General features: G+C 37.5%; 1 protein-coding gene across 1 annotated transcript in view; it reads left to right on the top strand.

The window, feature by feature from the left end:
• The window catches only part of COMMD10 (COMM domain containing 10), a 111,098-nt gene that overhangs the window by 15,234 nt on the left and 76,473 nt on the right, over positions 1 to 19,391 (top strand). The window contains exon 5 of the mRNA XM_030968007.1: positions 7,672 to 7,782. Coding sequence (XP_030823867.1) covers positions 7,672 to 7,782 — 111 coding nt within the window. The remainder of the gene's footprint in view (positions 1 to 7,671; positions 7,783 to 19,391) is intronic.

The raw sequence follows: 19,391 nt of genomic DNA, 5'->3' as shown, positions 1-19,391 counted from the left end.
TTTACTTTTAACTATGAATTAAGGTAGCCTGTTAAGTAGGGAGCCTTGATGTAGTGAAGCTGAACTTACCTCCAGAGTAGCTGCTGTGTGTAAACTGAAGATACACCACATTTAGTAGAAATAGATGAGAGTGTAGCTTTAAAAAATAGTGCTGTGCACTTGTGCATTATTATGGTGTTTTTAATAGAAAGAGCTTCAAGCATGTCAGTTTCTTTCTCAGGCTGTGAAAAGCTTAATCTCATGTTCAGTAACACCGAAGTTATTACAAATACCAAATCATTTTGAACTAAATGGTCTCTCAAAATAAGGATTAAATTATTTGTAAATAAATGGGTGAATCTATATACCAGTGGAGCATGACAGTAATTTCTGTATTGCTGTAACTGAACTACTTTGTCTGCAGTAGTTCGTTAGGCTTGAGCCTAATGGAAGACTGTTTTCTGTGGTACCTGTAAAAAAAATGAGCCAGTAAGAAGTTATTGGCATTCTGTTTACTTTATGCAGTTTTTAAAAAATCTCAGACAAAATGAAGTCAATTTCACTACTTTGGCATATCCTTAAATTAATCAGAGTGCCTGAGAATGGAAGTACCTATAAATGTGCTTAAACTACCCTGAAGTCAATCTTTGAGTATGTACGTAAAGTCAGGAGACCTGGATATTATTTCCTGGCTATGCAAGTCTACAGAGGCATTCTGTGCCATAAAAAGCTGCTGGCAACCAAGAACAGGGGTGTTCATGTTAATCAAGTCTTTCAGCACCAATACCAGAAGGGGATGACCCCACAAGGAGAGCCTACAGGAGAGCTGGAGAAGAACTTTTTACACACGCATGTAGTGATAGAATGAAGGGAAGTGGCTAAAAACTGAGGAAAAGGGTAGGTTTAGTTTAGATGTTAGGAAGAAATTCTTTACTGTGAGGGTGGTGAGGCACAGCAACATGTGGCCCAGAGGAGCTGTGGAAGCCCCATCCCTGGAAGTGTTTGAGGCCAAGCTGGATGTGGCTCTGCATAACTTGGTCTAGTGGAAGGTATCCATGTGTGTGGAGGAGAGGGGAGTTGGAACTAGATGATTTTTAAGATTCCTTCCAACACAAACCATTCTATGATTAGAAGCACTTAGCTTTCTGCCAAGATTTGAATTTGCAGAAGGAATGGTAGGATTTATTTTCATTTTGCTCATGTTACTGGCTTATAATTCTGACTGTGGAGTATAAGCTCAGTTTGCTTTAAAATTCTCCTCAGTCATGTTAGAAGGCTTTAGCAACTTTTATGAAGTTGGTAATGCAAATCTTTTGCTACCTAAAAAGGCACATGTTGCGCAGTTTTGTTGCTTTAAAAAAGTTCAAGCAGACAAACTAAACTGTAGCCCATTGACAGTGGAAGAGATACCGAATTGAAATAATACTGTTGAAAAACTGCATTTTACAGCTGGTTTTCAAAGATTACTATTATATGGTGATGTTACCACTTTTATTTACCAATTACTTTTAGGCTATACTGAAAACATTTGTTGTAGTACTAGTAGTAGACTTCTACAAATTGGATATGTTAGTTTGCCTATGCTATATGTTCCTTTCTCATCTGGGGCTTTCATAACCTTTTTTCCTTCAAAAGCATAAAACCACAGGACACTTGCTGCCAGTTTAGAATTGCTTCTGCATTCTCTCCCCACCGGGCTTGTTAAGCAGTTCAGCGTGGAATTGTGATTTTCTCCCTTTTTGGGTTTTAAGATGAAATACTGGTTTTGAGCATTCTTCTTGCTCTTTGCTAACTGCTAATCAGCTTTTGTCGCTCTGCCGGTAGAAATGCTCCTGATCATTTGCTTGCCAGAAAGGCTAATACTGGATATGACGGGATATTTATACCATTTTCCTGTAGCCAGGTTATCTGTAGTGGATTGTTAAGTAACATTTAACCTGTAGCACTGAATAATTGTCCACATATTTTGAATTAAGTATGTTTTCTGAATATTTATGTTCTGAAAGCAGAAAATCTTGCCAAGAAAAGGGTGAGCAAGAACTTGAACAAAAAAATTAGATCTTCATAACAGGTTAAATTTGATCTGTAAAGTAATTGGCTGTTTCATAACTGTCTAAATGCCTGGTGGTTATAAAAATCTCAGTGCTGTTGATTTTGTGTGTCCAAGTATTTCTCTAGTGTGGTTCTTGCAGGTTCATTGCTGTGTTGAGCAACTCATCGTTGCTCTTACTTTCCATGAGTCTGTGCTTAAAGCGCTTTCTAAGGAACAAACAGGTGCCAAATCATGAATGAGAAATAGTGGTTTGCATGGTATTAGGGCATCCTGCTGGCACTGTGGTAAAAAATAAGCTGCCACATCTGAGTGGCAGAGAGCCATATAATACTGGTTTTCTGTAGTTTCTGTAATGAAATGTTACAGCCCTTCTAGAATCAGATAATTACCTGTTTCTCTGCGTCTAGATTGAAGGCACTTGAGACAGTAGTTCATGTTCTGATTCAGGTTTTTAATATTTCTTATCAGTAAAATAGTCTCACAACCATGAGTTCCGCAGCTTTTCATTAGAAGGCACAAAATGGCTAACAGTCTCTTGTTACAAGGTCTTTTAACACTAAACTATCCAATTAATGACACCTAGATTATTTTCCCTTTTAACCCAATAACTGATCTCAAAGAGCCCCCACGGCAGACTTTTCTGCCCAGCCACCCAAATCCAAGAAGAAGGAAGAAGAAGCATGAAGAAGAAACCCTGGACAGCACCCTGTGCCCTCCATCTTGCTTCCATCCACAGCATACTAAAAAATCCCCAAACCTAAATTTCTCACCAAGTGATACACCTACACTACTCTCTATAATCTATTTCACACTTTTGTGGATTCTGGTCTATCTTAAAGTCTAGGAAACTTTCTCCACAAATGAGGGTCAAAGTCAGTGCTCCCCAGGACACCCCAGAGCAGACAGAGAAATATTCCTGGTTCCCTGGGTTTCCACAGGTAATTTACATGAAAATTGAAGTTTTCTTCTTTAAAATTAAAGCAAACTTCCAGTCTTTATGAGTGTAGAGACAGACAGGAGGTGTGATCTCAGTTTATCAGCCAAGACCAACTGAAAAATATCCTCTTTTCCTCCTCTGGTACTGAGTATTTAAGCCGCTTTTTTCTGTTGTTCTTTAAAAATACTGGACCCTGCTCCAGAAGTTTGGCTGAAGTTGGAGGTATTAGGGAAGAAATTTAAGGTGAATACATATTTTCTGAAATTCCGTTCTACTTCATTGTCCCTGTTTCACAATACTTCCCCTTATTTTATTCCTTCAAATTAGGCCCTTGCCAACCATTTTTAGTGTCAGTTTCTTGTTCACTTGGGCTCTGTTCTTGCTCTTTCAGGTTGAAGTCCTGCAACATGCCTGTTATTGACTTTTGTTCTGCTTTCCTTCTCAAAGTTTTAGTCCTTCATTTTGAGTCTGACAGCCTCGTTCTTGTATAGTTGAGATGATTAGTCTGAATTTCGTTGCCAAAGAAGATTTGATTTCTCGTTGAAGAGTGTAAAATATATCTGTGTAGTTGAGAGAAGTATTTTTGACAACTAATATAGAAACTTGTCCTATCTGACAGACTTCTGGAATTTTTTCTCAGTTTAGATTTAATTTGTAATAATATTTATGGGCAGCAAAAAGTGGAAGTAAGGAACTGTGGTGAAGATATACTGGGAAGAGACAATAGAGTATGCCAAAACACAGTGGGTTGTAAGAGAAATGGTGGATTCTATGGGTGTTAATTTTGACTGTGTGAACCTTGATTTAGCTGGAGATTGTGCTTGAGGTTTATATCAGCTGTAAAGGGTGCCTTGACATTTAATGCACTGGGCTTTTTCAAGACAGTGACTTTCACACAGATATTTTGCCATAGTTATGTTAGATTGGTGATGTCTTGTCTTACTGTGTAAAATGCTATGCTCTACTGTTTAGCATGTCTGCTGGATAGGGCTTGAGTTGGAAAATCCAGTGTTTTACACTGGAAGAAAATTACTGTGGCTATCACGGACAGACCAGGTGATGTTTTTATGTACCTGTAAAGGTGCTGCTCATCTTCAGTTGAAGGGTCAGATCTTATAGCAGGAGAACTAGCTGCTTTTTGGTGTGGATCTGCCCTGGGACAGCTGTGGGTGGCCACTGAGAAGCCTTCTGGGTGAGGGAGTACAGAGCTAGTTCAACATGCAGTGATATCTTACCTCTTCTACAGCTGGTACAGAGTGAGTGCTGGAAGAGAGAGGTGCTTAAGTTCTCCCATGTCTGTGAGTCTCTAGTGCCATGGTAATCTCTTCAGAAGCCTGAATGAAACAAAATGGACAGAACAACAGAGGATTTACAGGGGTTGATGAAAGCTTCCTCATATCTTTATTGCCCTGACTTATTTGCCAGAGGGTTCATAAAACATATCTGAAGCATTTTCATATGTTCTTACTATTGGTTTGGCATAGTACTTATATTTATTTCCCTTTCTTTTTTCCAGCTTGCACCTGTTTACTTTTTGTTGTGTTTTTTTCCTAAACATATCTTTGAAGTTAAATAAGTGCCAGAGAGATCAGTGGGAATTTACAGAAATAAACAGTATATTTTCAACAGTGTTTAATGTTGCATTGACAAGGTAGCTTGAATATTTGTAACCTGCTGATAAGAAATTGTGAGAAGGAGGTCTACACTAGCTAAAAACACGGCTTTGTTTTCGTGCTAGGCATGGAGAAATACTTCTCCTCTGCCCCAGTAAGTGCTTTTCAGTTAGTATATCACAGATTCTGGCACTGTTCTTTCATCATTCTTTTTTCTGTAACAGGTTTTATACCAGAAGTAAAAATAATTTTATAGTCCTTTCATATTTGAAAAAAATTGCCCTAAAGTATGTACCACCTTGTGACTAACAAATAGTTTGCCTTGGCACAAATACCATGCAGAAATGTGTCACTACTCTCAAAAGGTTAATTAACATTGCAAGATGTTGAATGTCTTCTAAGTAAACGAACACAACCATTGCCAGATACATGTTGCATTTTTCTTTCAAGAAAATGGACCATTTTGATGCCTCAGGCAGCATGCTATTTATTAATTAAAGCTTATTCTCATACAAGTATATTTAAAACAGAAAACAATCATGACTCATACAGGAAAACAAAGTAATTTTTAAGGTAAAGCAATATGAAACAAGAGTTACAACTGCTCCTCAGCTATAAACTCAGGCCGGTCTGCTGCCGCATGCATTTGTTCTGAGCTCTCTACAGTACTCTGGGATAGATGTGTATTAGAAGTGAAATAGAAAACACAAACTTAATTTTTTTTTATTTTAGGTGGTTTGTTCTTCTGTCTACACAGAGTATACAGTATTTAACAGCTTCAGTCTTAAAAGTCAGACTTTGTATATTGTTTTTGTCTCTAGTGGCATTGTCTTATGATCCTGGGTAAGCTGCTATCCTGTCTAAGGCTTGGTTTCTGTACTACAGTAATAAACTGTTTACGTAGCTGATAGAAAGTCCTTTCTAACATGAGGAGCAGAGGGCTTGTACCACAGTGACTGTAGTATGAAGAGCTGTCACATTCCAGAGCTCGATGTCTCTGTTTTTGTCCTTAGTGATGAGCTGTTCTATCAATAGGTTGTTTATGTTACCAGTTGCCTGCTTTGGCCTCCTTCCACCCCTGTAACCTGTACCTTAGGATCTGAGTCCTTTTCTGTTGACCATTATCAATTTTCTTAACTATACTTTTTTTCTTCTTGATAAAAACCCGTTATTTAGTTTGGTTTTTTTTTTTTATTTTTAAGGTACTATCTTTATACTCCTGAAAGATGTTTTTTTTTTTTATTTTTAAGGTACTATCTTTATACTCCTGAAAGAGTCAGAGTTAGTTTCTTAATTTCATTGAAGTTTGTGGAGAGAAAAATGTTTTCTAGTTCTGTCATTCTGGTATAATTTCCTGGAAAATAGGGGCAAGCACAGGGACTTAGCAGAGTTGTGCATTGGTGTGATTGACTTGAGCATTTACACAGAATCCACTCTAGATTGTTCTGTACTTTTGGGTCAGATGCGTTATGCACTATTATTTTCACTATCCAAGATGTAATCAAGTTAGAGAAAATCAAAATCAAAGCAGAATTATGGTTAAAAATTCATCTGCTTTTATAAGTTATGTAACTTTTCTTTAAAACATCATCTAATTCATAAGCTGTGGGCCTACTGTTATTAAAGCTATGCTCAAAATGAAGTGGACTGGTCTTGGAACATCTTCACTGAGTCCCTTTATGTGGTCTGCATGCTTTCATGGATTTTATTAAGTGTAAACTTCCTTATTTTTATGACAAATTGAAGTTTGAGTGGTGCATTGATTGCAGAGCAGCTGGCAGACTGCAGGCTGACCTGCTGAAGTTCTTCCTGCTGTCCTGTTCCTATAGCTGTGCACAGTGTCAGTCTGAGGTGATGTCTTTCCCTTAGCTGTGGTCTTGTCTAAACTCCCTAACCATCTTGTACTGGCCTTGGTGGTTAAGATATATCATGATACATAGTTTTCCTTCTGGTATGCGTAGATATGTGGTGGCCAGTGTTTGTTACATAGTTCTGCTATTCATCCTGCATACAGATAAATGCAGTATAAAGTATATTAGTTTGTAAGTGTAAATCGTATAGCTGCAAGAAATTTTCGAAGTTCTGTCCTTGAGCTGTGTCCATGGGAGGAGCTCCCTTTCCTATCTTTCATCTAGAGATTACTGTCACTGTAGGATGCAGGGCTTGTATTGCTGTTCACAGTACAAGGCCTTTGGCATGGCTTTATTCTGTTAATGATTTTAGCTGAATTTAGCTATTAGATTGGTAAGAGATTAATGAAGATGTGGCACTATTTCACTTTTCCAAATCAGTCACAATATTTATTAGAAGAGGGGAAACCCTAGATAAAAAAGAATTTGTGTGTAAATTATCTTGGCAGATGGTAAGAGTTTGTATTTCTACTTCTTACTATTCACTAAGGCCAGGAAGATCATTTTGTGGAAGCCTTGTGGTTCTGTTGTTGTGTACTTCATTTGTGTATGAGCTGTACCTTAATAATGCTTGAATATAACTTCACATGAAAAAAGAATTTGAACTGTATTTTAAAAAAATTCTATTAAAAATTCTATTGCTCACATGCTTACCTGGGTTTTGTCCTTTCAGCATTAATGATTCAAAAAGCAAAATTATTTTTGTCGTTAAGATCTGCATATGGTACAACACACATGAGTAGATCTGTGGATTAAGAAATCACCATTTTTAGGTGGTTTACTATTTACTGGGTTTTTTTCTTTTTCCTGAAAGTAAAATAAATATGAAATTGAATCTGCAACTTTGCTGATAAACTTCCCCAAGAAGAGGAAGCTACTGTATTCTGGATCTGTAGTTTTGTTCTATGGATTGGGTCCATCAGATCTGAGACACAGGAAATTGCTCTATTTGAGTGGTAGTAGGCAGTTTGAATGGTAATTTTGATAAGGGAGAAGCACATCTGTCCTGGAGTCCAAGGTAATTTGAGGGAAATTGTATACAAATATTATGCATTGTATACAAATATTTAGCATTTGTAGACTGTGACACTGTGTTCACTGACAGACCACTGGCAGGTCTGAGGGTTGACGTCAGTGCTTCTGTACCATCTGATTGTCATCTAAACTTGTGTTTTGTAGCTTGAAACAGTTGGATGGCAGCTTAATCTTCAAATGGCGGAGTCCATGCAAGCAAAGCTGAAGTCTCCTCAAGCTGTGCTAGAGCTGGGAGTGAGCAATGAAGATTCAAAGGTAAGAAATATAAGTCAGCAGAGCTGGAATGAGTTGTCATGGTGACCTTATGTTGAAGTTCTTTTAAAGGCATCCATTGGAACTCTTAATTGTTGTTATTCTTGTCATTATTTTCGTTTTTGTATTTCATATAAGTTATAGCAAACTTTTGGAATTGTGAAATACTGATATAATAGCATAAATATTCAGCAGACTGAGAGCTGTGTTACCAGCTCTCTGGGCTGTAACAGGAGAAATAGGGAGTATGGTTATTTTAGGTCTCTAAAGTTTTTGTAGATAGTATATTTTTTATCACATAGCATGTGATGTCTTGTGCTTTTAATACATAGTAGGTTGCAGCTTTCTACCATGTGTGTAGTTATGTAAGACATTGCTCATCACTTGCAACTTTTCTGTGCTATTGATGTATATATGTGAATGATGACACTATATGAGGCCACAGAAACCCAGTATTTGGAGGTTTTAAGGTAGAGTCTTAAGTTCAAGGATTCTAGTGAGTTGGTGGCATATCAGAATCCAAACTCCCTAAACAACATAATTTTTTATTCATAAAATCTGTGTCTTTGGTTAGCTGGCATGTTTCAAATTAGACACATGATTTGCTTTTAACCTTATCTTGCTAATGGAAATTGAAATTTATTTCTGTGGTGTCTGTCAGAATGCTTACCTATGAAAAATTCAGTATAAGGAGTTTGAGGGGAGAAATCAGAACTCACTGCTGCTTTAGCATTGCATTTAATTCAGTAATTTTACTAATGGGAGTGGAATTTCTGATTTATGGTGAAATAAAAGAGAATACACAGCTTAAGTTTGTGCTTCTCACTAAGACTTGCAGCAGTTGTATTTTTTCAGCAATTCATTGCTGCAGATACAGGAACTGGACAAAATTTTATGCCCAAGCTACATTGATGAGCATTGAATACAGATTCAGTTCTTATGGCATAACTATTAAAAAATATGGACAGAAAAATGTCACTTTCATGTAAGACAGAAAGTTCTGTTTCTTGTACAAACAGAATTCATATAGTGGACTTTTTATACTGTTTCCTCTCTTACTTCTTTTTGTGGATATGTTTGGATACCAAGATCAGAATTACTTTGAGATAATTACAAGCCTAGAATAAACTATGGTGGGCATTTAGATGAAACAATGCAACAAGAAAACTGATGCTCTCACAGTACAGACATTAAAATTTAAAAATCTGGGTTGGTGTGGAGATCACTACAGGATTACTTCCTAGTACATAAGATTGACTAATATTTGCTTAGTGTTGGTAATTTTTCTGTTGTATCTTGCATCTTTGTGATCTCTTGGTGCATTAAGTATTGCATCTGAAAATTGTAGCTACAGGATACCTCTTCTTTTCCTCTATGAAATTGTGTGTGCCTTTCAGGCGGAAATGTGGTGTAAATTTAAAATGTATATTCTTAATGATTGGATTATTTTTTCACTTTTTTTTCATAATTCATGGATATAATGACTTGATTTTTTTTTCAGGAAAGACAAAATGCTCTTACAGAGGAGCTTTTATGGTCTGGCTCATTAGGGGGCAGTAGTGCTCTTTGTCACCCTGGTTCTTTGCTTTTTTTGAGATAATACTCAGAATCAATTCTGAAGTCAGTCATTGTGGGAAGTGTTTAAGTGTTTACATTTCTAATCTGTATATGACAATAGAAGTTTCTTTTGTGCATAGAAAAAATAAAGCCTATTAATAAAAAAACCATACTGAGCAAGGCAGATGAAATGGGCTATTATTTTCACTTTTGCTAACTAAAATTAATTATACCATACATTTGTGTTTACTACAAATTACACTACTTGAACATTTTAACTGTTCTTATTCACAAGATGACATTTAAAATTAATATTTAAATTATCTCTTCAGGAAAGGTAATCATAAAACCTGTGGCTATATGGATGTTACTTGTGTGTTGAGAAATAAAAATAAGTCCGGTATATGCTGTATAAATATTTATAGAGTACATTTTGTCAGCTTCAGATGAAATACAGAGTCCCAGAGGAATAAATCCATCGTAATGCAAAAGTAGGGTGTTCTTTATTTCTTTCAGGTGGTTCAAGCTACTAGTGACATTTGCACTTCCCAGGAAATAAACTACTTGTGACTAGCAAGAGTTGTGATCAGAGCTCATGATTTTTGTTAAACTGTTTTTACAGGGTTTTGTTACAGATTTGCTGTTTGCTTATATTCAGGCATGGAACTATGCTTGTGTTAGCCCCAGTGTGAGCAGGGGGGTGGATGATGTGGGCTGCCAGACACAGCCTTCCAGCCCAAGTTGTCCTGTGATCTAGGCTGCTTTGGTTGCTGCTGATGTTTTGTATGAGAAAGAGAAAAAAAGGAACTTCCAATTAAAAATCCAATTAACAGTGTTTTATTACAATGATTAATTTTTTCAAATGTATAATTCATCTCAGAATCTGAGAGAAGTGAAATGTCAATGAACTAGACACATGAAACAAACTGGTGTAATAGGAAACATATTTTTGATTTGCAAGATCCCTTTGCTTCCCTTATGACATTTTGATGAGTTTAGGTGGCATTTGAGAACTAATGTGTAACTTAGCAGCTGTGTATAACGTTTTTTTTTAATTGTAAATTTGGTTTCAGATTTTTGGACTGTTGATAGCAACATGACAGTCTGGAGAGTCTGTACAGGGTATCATTATTTTTGTGGCTATAGATTCAATTGACCAGTAGAAGGAGCACAAATTAACATGACAATTTAGAGTGTTGTTAATTTAGATTTTTTGATTTGCAAACAAAGACTGATGCCAAAAAGTGCTGTTTTTTTTTAGTATTTCTTTCCTCCAGTAATCTATTTGGTAATTGTTCACACAGACACACACTCTCACATTCCTTCCCACTGTTAATAGCAGTAATTCCTTAGGCTATCTAGTCCAGACTTTTTTACATAACTGTGATAAATTTCTATAACTGTAGGAGAAGCCACATAAATAAATAAATAATAAAATCAAAGTGTGTAGAAAGATTGAAGGGCTTTGGAAATGTCACACAATTGGTGCTGAATATCTTCACAGAGGAATATGGGAAGTAGGAGTGTGTTCTTAAAGAGTGGTTGCTATTACTCATCATTAACAGGATACAGTAAGGCACATTACTATATAAGGTATTTGTTACTGTGTATTTTCACACATGATCTGTAGTTACCATTTATGCTTGAAAATCGTTAGGATAAATAAATTATTCTTGCCCAGTGTTGTCTATCGATAGTTATCCAATTTTCTTCTGTAAATCCACTCCACAGATTTTATTAGATTCATTTATCTAATTGGAATTTGTCCTATGGAAGGCTTTGCTCTTTTCTTATTTTCCTTCTCCTTATTTAATCTGTGAATTTATTCTTAACCATAAAGAACTTCTTGGGGGAGCTCTGTTTCTCAGTATAAATACTATGTAGATATTCCTTGTGAAAAATCAATATTTTGCTTCTTTTGTTCCTTCTCTATAGATGTATATGAAGAATTTTTACAGGATTTTGCCTGCTAATGCAAGACAAAAAAAGTAACTGATAATTGTGCTGGTTTGCTGAACCTGGTAGTGTAATACTTTTGGCGAAAGACAGATAATATTATCCTGCTTTACTTTTATTTCCTTTTAAATAATTTCCCGTAACATCATGATGCTTTAACAGGGGAATGTGACACATGAGAGACTGCAACAAATTAAGAGAGATGGGCAATAACTAACCAAATGTATTTTAATCAGGACAAACGCCAGATTCTGCACCTTGGCTGGGGCAACCCTGGGTTTGTGGACAGACTGGGGAATGAGATGCTGAACAGCAACTCTTTGAAAAGTGATGTGGGGGTTGATGGAAGTTGAATCTGAGCCAGCAGTGTCCTGGTAGCCAGGAGGGCTAAGTGTGTCCTGGAGAGCATCAGGGACAGCATGGCCTGCTGGGCGAGGGAGGGGATTGTCCCAGTCTGCTCTGCACTGGGGCAATCTCACCTGAGTCCTGGAGGCAGTTTTGAGTGCCACCATATAAAATAGATACTAATTTATTATAGAATGCCCATGGGAGTGCAGCAAAGATGGTAAAGGGCCTAGAGGTGAACTTCTATGAGCTATGAAGTTCTATGAAGTTCTGTGAGCTTCAGATGAAGTTGCTTGCTCTGTTCTGCCTGGAGAAGGAGAGAGTGAGGAGACATAACAGTCCAGAGCTTCCTTGTGAACGGAGAGGAGGGGCAGACACTGGTGTCTTCTCTGTGGTGGCAGTGACAGAACCTGAGTGAACATTGTGAGGCTGTGTTGAGGGAGATTTGGGCTGGATATTAGTAAAAGGTTGTTCACCCAGGGGGTGGTTGGGCCCTGGAACAGGCTGCCGATGGAAGTGGGCACAGTGCCAAGCCTGACAGAGCTGAAGAAGCTTTTGGACAATGTTCTCAGACATGTGGTCTGACTCCTGGGGCTCTGAAGGGCCAGGAGTTGGAGTTGGACATTCATAATCCTTGTGGGTCACTTCCAGCTCAGGATATTCTATGATTCTATGAAAATCAAACAGTAGTCTGATTACATTTGAAACTGAGGTGATACTACATATTTATCATTCCACTGAGTAAGTAGAAATCTAGAAACGTGGAATTATTATATTTTACTTGTTAAAATAATAGTATATGTGTTGGGCTTTTTTTCCTCCGTTTTTTTACAGACTTACTATATATTTCTGGACAGTGAACAAAATTTATACCTTTTTGCTCTGTTCACTTCAATAAGTACACCATTCTACTTTCTGAGTTTGCCATTGTGATTACTTTTCCCATCCGTTACAAAAAAACCACCAAAGCAAAGTAAATGAGAAATCTTCTATCAGAGCTACATCAGTTACTTAATTCACACTATAGATTCTCTGCAGCCTGTATGGCATGCAGGCAGGACCTGCACATTGATCAATGTGTAAGGAAATATGGTGGTACTTCCCTTTCCTCCTCAGTTTAGCCCTTTGTTTTACTCTGAAAAGAATCTGTGTTTGTGGAGTGGCACAACATTGGGAGTTGGTGGATGCTAGTAATTTGATCCCACTTCTGAGATGTAGGAGGTGACAGAGTTGAGCATGTTCTCCTTTCGTCATGTCAGTCCTTGCCTTTGGGGATGATGCATTTATGTGGCCTTTTTGTTTTTTCTTCAAAATTTTTATCTGTAGGGCCTTCAAAAAGAGGACACTTGAAACTAATAATGCTGAAAGAACTGTGATGAGGTCCAAAGCTGCAACAATTGTAAATTGCTTCCAACGTTCATCAGTTCCCTCTCAACCACTTTCTTTTCTGATGAGAGCATCACCCTTTTCCTTCTCAGAGCACAAACAGCCTTGTAGGTACACCCTGGAACTGAGCTTAGTTTTCTCATCAAGTGTATTTGTAAGTCTCTAACAATTGCAAAAAGAAAGTAGGACAGGCCTTGAATGAATGCAAAAATATTTAAGGATTAGATTGAGAGAAAAGGGTTTCTTCATTCCTATTTGGCGGAGTTAATTGGAGACCTGGATAGCCTCAAACAGCACAGTCCTGGTACAAGGTTTTTCTGTGCTTCTGAACAGGCAGTGTTGCTGCTTTTGGCAAGGTGTACATCATTAAATGAGTTTTGTTCCGCGTATTAAACCCTAATAAATAGTGCTGCTGTTAAGAAAGAAGAAAGTTCCCTAAGAGGAGGTTTCAGAATATGAGAAAGGTCCTCATATTTGTAGGAGTAGTAGTAAGAAAGACAGTATAATCTTGAGTGTGGGGAAAAACACAGAAAAATGAGCCTGAAATTTATAACTTGATTCCAGCAGTCAAATTGCTACGGACAGATGACAGAAATTTAATTGCTCCACCATGAGTGACGGAAATTCCGCACTTACAATGAAGAGCAAATCCTGCATTAGACTGTTTGGTTTTGATCTATGATAGCTATTACCTCTGATTAAATCCATTTAAATAGAGGAAAAAATGAATCTGTGGTCTGGAATTTTTGAAATACTGAGAGGGTTTGTTTTTTTCTTACCAGCATAGAAATGGATGCCCGTGTAACCTGTGTTCTGTAAGTTTGGTGTAGTTTGACATTTTTCTTAGTAACCATTTGTCACAGGGTGTGTCTCCAGGAGTATGCACTCACCTCTGGCAATTCTACTGCAGCATGTACTTAATTATCTGACTTCATGTGTGATTTTATATTATTTAATTATCCAGCTTGTAGTAAGGATCTCTTTTCAGTATACTTACATTTCTTTCATGTGGCTATATGCAAAATATATGAATACAGACTATATCACATAAATTTACAAACCCTGTAACTGGTTACAGCCTCTACACATGCTCTGCTCATGGCAGAACATTCTTAGGACTTTCTTCCTGTCTCTTTGTGTCTTGGAACTAAAGAAGATGATGGTGCCAGTGGACTGTAGTTGGTTGCAGCCTTGGGCAACAATGGCCTACAGTTAGAAATGAATCTTTTGTGCAGGAGTAAATTTAATCGTCTGTAGTATGTAACTGTACTGTTGTCAGTCCCAATAAACAGCAGAAAAGTAGTTCAAATACTGAAGTTTAAGCTTGGTGACCATTTCATTGCCAGGCAGAGTTAAACCTTAGGGCCTTGAGGGAGTTCAAAAACATAAAGATATGGTGAGCTTTTCTTATTTAATGCAGTTGTTCATAGCATCTTTTTTCTTAGAAAACTTGTTTCCTGTTTGCCCCAAACTGGTTTTGTAGTCCTGGTATTTCAGTCTTTTCAGATGAAGAAGAAATCCCTGGGATTCATGGCAAATTCTCAGGCATTTATATATTTTCTTGCCTGTTAGTCTCAGAAGGTATGCAGTGCTTTAACAGATGAACTGTTACTTTTATTTGTATGTAGCAATGGAAGATAACCGTATTTATTCAGTACTTTTGCTATGCTTTTGCAGAACTTCTGGACATTATTTTTCCCTCTGCTTTTTCTGAGACAATAAGCTCTATGGTACCTTCGTAAATATGTAAAAAACCACCATCTCTCCCATGTCTATTTCTTACCAGCTCTATGGTAGAAAGATAAGGTAGTCTAAGAAATGGGTGAGGTTAGGGAGAGATCAATTTGAAAGTTGGACTTGCTCTAACAGAAAATCTAATGTTACTAATATTGCTCTTCTGCCTTTTGCTCTGTAACACTGATTTTGACTCCTGCCTTTGAGAATTGAAGGTGGAGGCAGAAGTAGACAAAGTATAACAAAAAGAGGGGCAACAGAGCTGTGAAGGGTCTGGAGTCTGATGAGAAGGGCTGAGGGATCTGGGGATGTTCAGCCTGGGGAAAAGGAAGTCAAGGGGAGACTTGATGGCCCTCTACAGCTACCTGAAAGGTCATAGCCAGGTAGGGATCAGTCTCTTCTTCCAGGCAAGACAGGACAAGAAGAAATGATCTCAGTTTGCACCAGGTTTAGACTGGATACTAGGAAAAATACCTTCACTTAAAGGGTAGTTCACATTGCATATGAAACTGCTTAATTTGGGTTAAGAAATTACAGATTCTATTACTGTGTAAAATAAGTTAAGTAAAAATACTGTGTGGCCCAAATGAGAAAAACTGATCCGTGTCAGAGCATTTGCATCTTGGCAGGGTAAGGCCCCACAGCTTACTTTGGGACCACTTTGGGACTGTGCATCCTGTACCTACTCATGTTTCCTCCTCCATACACAATCTGTCACATGTCTTATGGAAAGATATGTGGTTGTCTTTTCTTCCTGATAATGTCAATACTCATATCAGAAGAGGCTGTGAAAACAGTTGAATGGGTGACAAGGAGCAGCTGCCAAACCAATTCAATTCCGTGCAGATCACGCCTTGCTTTTGTGTCGTGTACCTTTAAAAAGCATTATGGTGAGGAGGGCCATTTCCAGTTACTCTGTTGGTTCATACCTTGCCAGCAGTTCTGTCTTGCTTAGACTATTACAAACTAATTAGGTGTTTTATGTGACAGGCATCTCACCAGGTCTGCTCAGAGCAGTGTAGAAGGAGCCCACACTTCTTCATTTGCATTCAGTTTACATTTCTGTTCACCATTGTAATTTTCTCCTGTGCTTTACTTTTTCTTTGTCAGTTCTTTAAATTAATTGTTTTGTGAGTTTTGGTACAAAATGGTACTGTCAAAGAAAAGTAATCTTGTGGTAATGAGTTTCAAACCAAGCATCTTTGGGTTAATAGCATGGTTTTGGATTTAAAAGCAGTTTTATTGTACACTTTGTCAAATTGCTGGGCTTGCATTCCTGCTACTTTTGCTAATTTTTTTGTCAGTTTGAAACTAATGTAATTGCCAAATCTGGCTTTCTGGAGAAATAGTACGTCTGTTCTTGAAAGAGTAGAAAGTTAGGATCTCCTGTGTTGCTAACATCTGTCCTGCTCAAGCCAGTAAATATGCAGTACAAACTGTCAAACAGTATCAATGCCAAGCATTTGACATTGAACAGGTGTCTAACAATGTTGTGACACCCTTTCCAGTCCCTCTTCAGGTGGAAGAAGGTAGGTCATCACCTCAATCATATGCAGAGGAGACGATTTTCACTTGTCTTGTTTCCTGTTGTTTACCAATGACAGGAGTCTGGTATCTGAAACTGTGTGGCATCTCAGTTTGTGCCACTTGGCTTTGTATGAATGTTTAACAAACTTTAAAAGCTGCTATGACAAGTGACCTTTTTCACTGGTTGAAATACATGAAATATGATCCCTTTCATAGGAAAACCACAACCTACTGCATGGCCTACAGCCTCTGAAAAAATATTGTTCAGTATGATTACATAAAATTACTACTAATGAAATAAAACATATTTCTAGAAGTGCATGCTCAGTGGCAAGACAGTAAGAGAAAGATTTCAAGGGAGAGAGTAAAAACATTCTTTCCATATTGAGACAGATCCTGTTACTAAGAATATATTTGGAAGCCTTGGAGTAATGACTAGATAATACAAAAGGCGGGAGAGAACCAAAGCTACTGAAAATGCTTGTCTCTCTTTTTTAGTAATGCCTGATTTGCAGCTTTTTGTATTACCTCTGGTGTATAGAGGCAGGCAGCAGACTTTTAACAAGGTTAAAAAGACTAGATTATTTCTCTGTCATTTTTTGCAATGTCAACAGAAACAAGTTGGGAGATACCTATGCTTGGAAATAAGTCGTGTTATGAGACTGGGAATTTGACAGCAAAACAACTTGCCAATATCTAGATTACTATGGAGCTCTACTACTACTATTACTACTACTACTACTACTACTACTACTACTTCTGTTGGTGTACCGTTCTTTGATTAGGCACTTCAGCACGCAAGGGTTCACTTGCCTGCTTCATGACATGGAGTAATGTATTAAAGAATTATAGAATCCTTAAGGCAGGAAAAGACCTTCAAGATCATAAAATCTTGATGCCAGTGACTTAGCATTTCTAACCCATATCCCCAGTGCCACATCCACATGCTGTTTGAACATTTTGAGAGTGGTGATTCCACCGTTTCTGTAGGCAGCCCATTCTCATGCCTGATCATGTCAGTGAAGAAATTTTTCCTGATATCTTTAGGAGAGCCACAGTCTTAAGCTTTCTGGGGGATAGACACAGTACCTTAGGGGCTGCCAACAGGCAATTTAGATGTGCTATCATATCCAGTAGTTCTGGAAGTTTGCAGGCTGGAACTGAGTATAGGATTCAGTAACTTCACAGAGGAGTTCAAATTCATGTCATCTTTACTCCTCTGTTCTGAATCCTAAATAAAGGAATTTCAAAATCTACACATGTGGAAGAAAATACATATTTTGTTCAGGAACAAGTGCATTTTCAGGCAAACACTGCCTGAAAATACCTGAACTTACTACTAGAAAGTAAGTGCCTTTTATTAGAAGATCTTAAGAATAGTCAGATGGAGAAGGTTTATTTGAAGATGCAGTTAGAGGCAGGAAGAAAACCTGTAGATTCAGGAAGGTCCTTTTGACTACAGAGAAACAATTCCTGAGCTGTTTTCTTCCTTGTTGTTATTTCTAGGTCACTTTGCCTCTTCACATTCCCATTCCTTCTTCTTTTTTGTCATCTCATCTTTATAGGAACAGATGCATTGTTCTCCTATCAAAGAAATGCAACAGATTCCAAAACATTTTTGAAATTCCTCAAACATCAGAGTTGCCATTCAAGTAGGACAGAATTCCTCAGTTTGGTGCTATGTCTAATAAATTCTATACAAGCTCTCAAGGTCTGCCACATAAAACTAGTAACTTTTTTTTTATGGTTGTTTCTGTTTCTTTGGTTGTTGAACAATGGTTGATTAAGTACACAATCTGTCACATGTCTAATAAAGCATTATCATTACAATGCTTTATTAGATTGGCTTCCTTTGTTGTTGAGGCCTTAGAGCCCTTATGCTGTAGTGTATCTCTTGCTCCAAAAGGATGTAAAGCACAGTGTTATATAAACCCAAAATGTTTAGGCAGTTTTTACACAGCTTCAGAGTTCCTGAATGGCAGTATATTCCTGTCTGTATTTTTGACTCGAGTTTCTTGAGTCAACGTTTTAGTTTTGTCTTTCTGTATTTGTATCCTCTTTAGTGGAAATGAAAGTCTTTCTTGTGAGGACCAAAATGGGGTTGGTAATAATAGCGATGAAACGAAGAAAAGCCAGGTTATAGTATTGAAATTTATTTCTTTGATTTCTTTCAAAGTGTGGATATATTTGAGACACCATACAGAAGGAAAAGGTAAACCTTTTCAGGAGAGCTACTTTGCTGTAGCAGCAGGGAGCTGCTATGTTGGAGTGCATTAATTTGCCAAGGGTACTGTAGCCAGGCAGATTCAGGTGAACTGGCACAGTGATGTTTTAAAATGGTATAACACAGAGCAGAAGTGTATGAAACAGATATGGGGAAATGGAGGCAGTACGGGCAGTGAAGAGCACAGAAATGCAAGAAAGTAGTGTTCATTGAGAGCTATCTGAAATCGAGTTGAGCCTGAAGAAATTTTTTGGAGTAAAACTGAAGATGATTATCATGGAGGAAAATGATGGAGGAAAACTCTGAGAAGGGTTATGCAACATGATGCAGTGCTTTTTTTTCAAGTACTGAACTGTCATTCTGAAAAGCTCTTGAAAATTCAACTCAGTTGTAATTTGATTTTACTTTCTTAGTGAAATTGCTTTAGAATTCACATTACCATTTCAAACTGCAATTGTATGCTTTTGTGGCCTTCAGGAAGTCACAAAGCACTTGGAACTATCCTTGACTTTGACATTGAGGTCTTTGATGCTTGTCTAGGATGATGTTTAAGTAAGTTGTGTTTGCTGCGTTGAGAAGAGAACGTTTTTCTCTGAGGGACTGCATTCCAAGGGTGAGCCACCGACCAATAGCAGATCTTTTGAGGAAGTGTGGAAATAGTAAGGCAGAAGAAGGATATGACTCTAAAAAACTTCCCAAATTACCCAAAAAAGGTATCTAATATGTCTGTTCTTATGGATGGACAGATTAAATATATTTGTCAATGCAGAGCATGTGATGTGCAGTGCTGTAACTTAAGCACTGCAGTGAGGCATCAGATGGTGGATACTTGTTCTCAATTCCTTCTTTCCTTCTTTGTAATAAAATAATTTGTTTTCAAAAT

The sequence above is a fragment of the Camarhynchus parvulus genome, chromosome Z (assembly GCF_901933205.1).
Source record: "Camarhynchus parvulus chromosome Z, STF_HiC, whole genome shotgun sequence".
Lineage (NCBI taxonomy): Eukaryota > Metazoa > Chordata > Aves > Passeriformes > Thraupidae > Camarhynchus > Camarhynchus parvulus.
The sequence above is the reverse complement of the archived record's forward strand: the minus strand, read 5'-3'. Positions and strand labels throughout refer to the sequence as shown.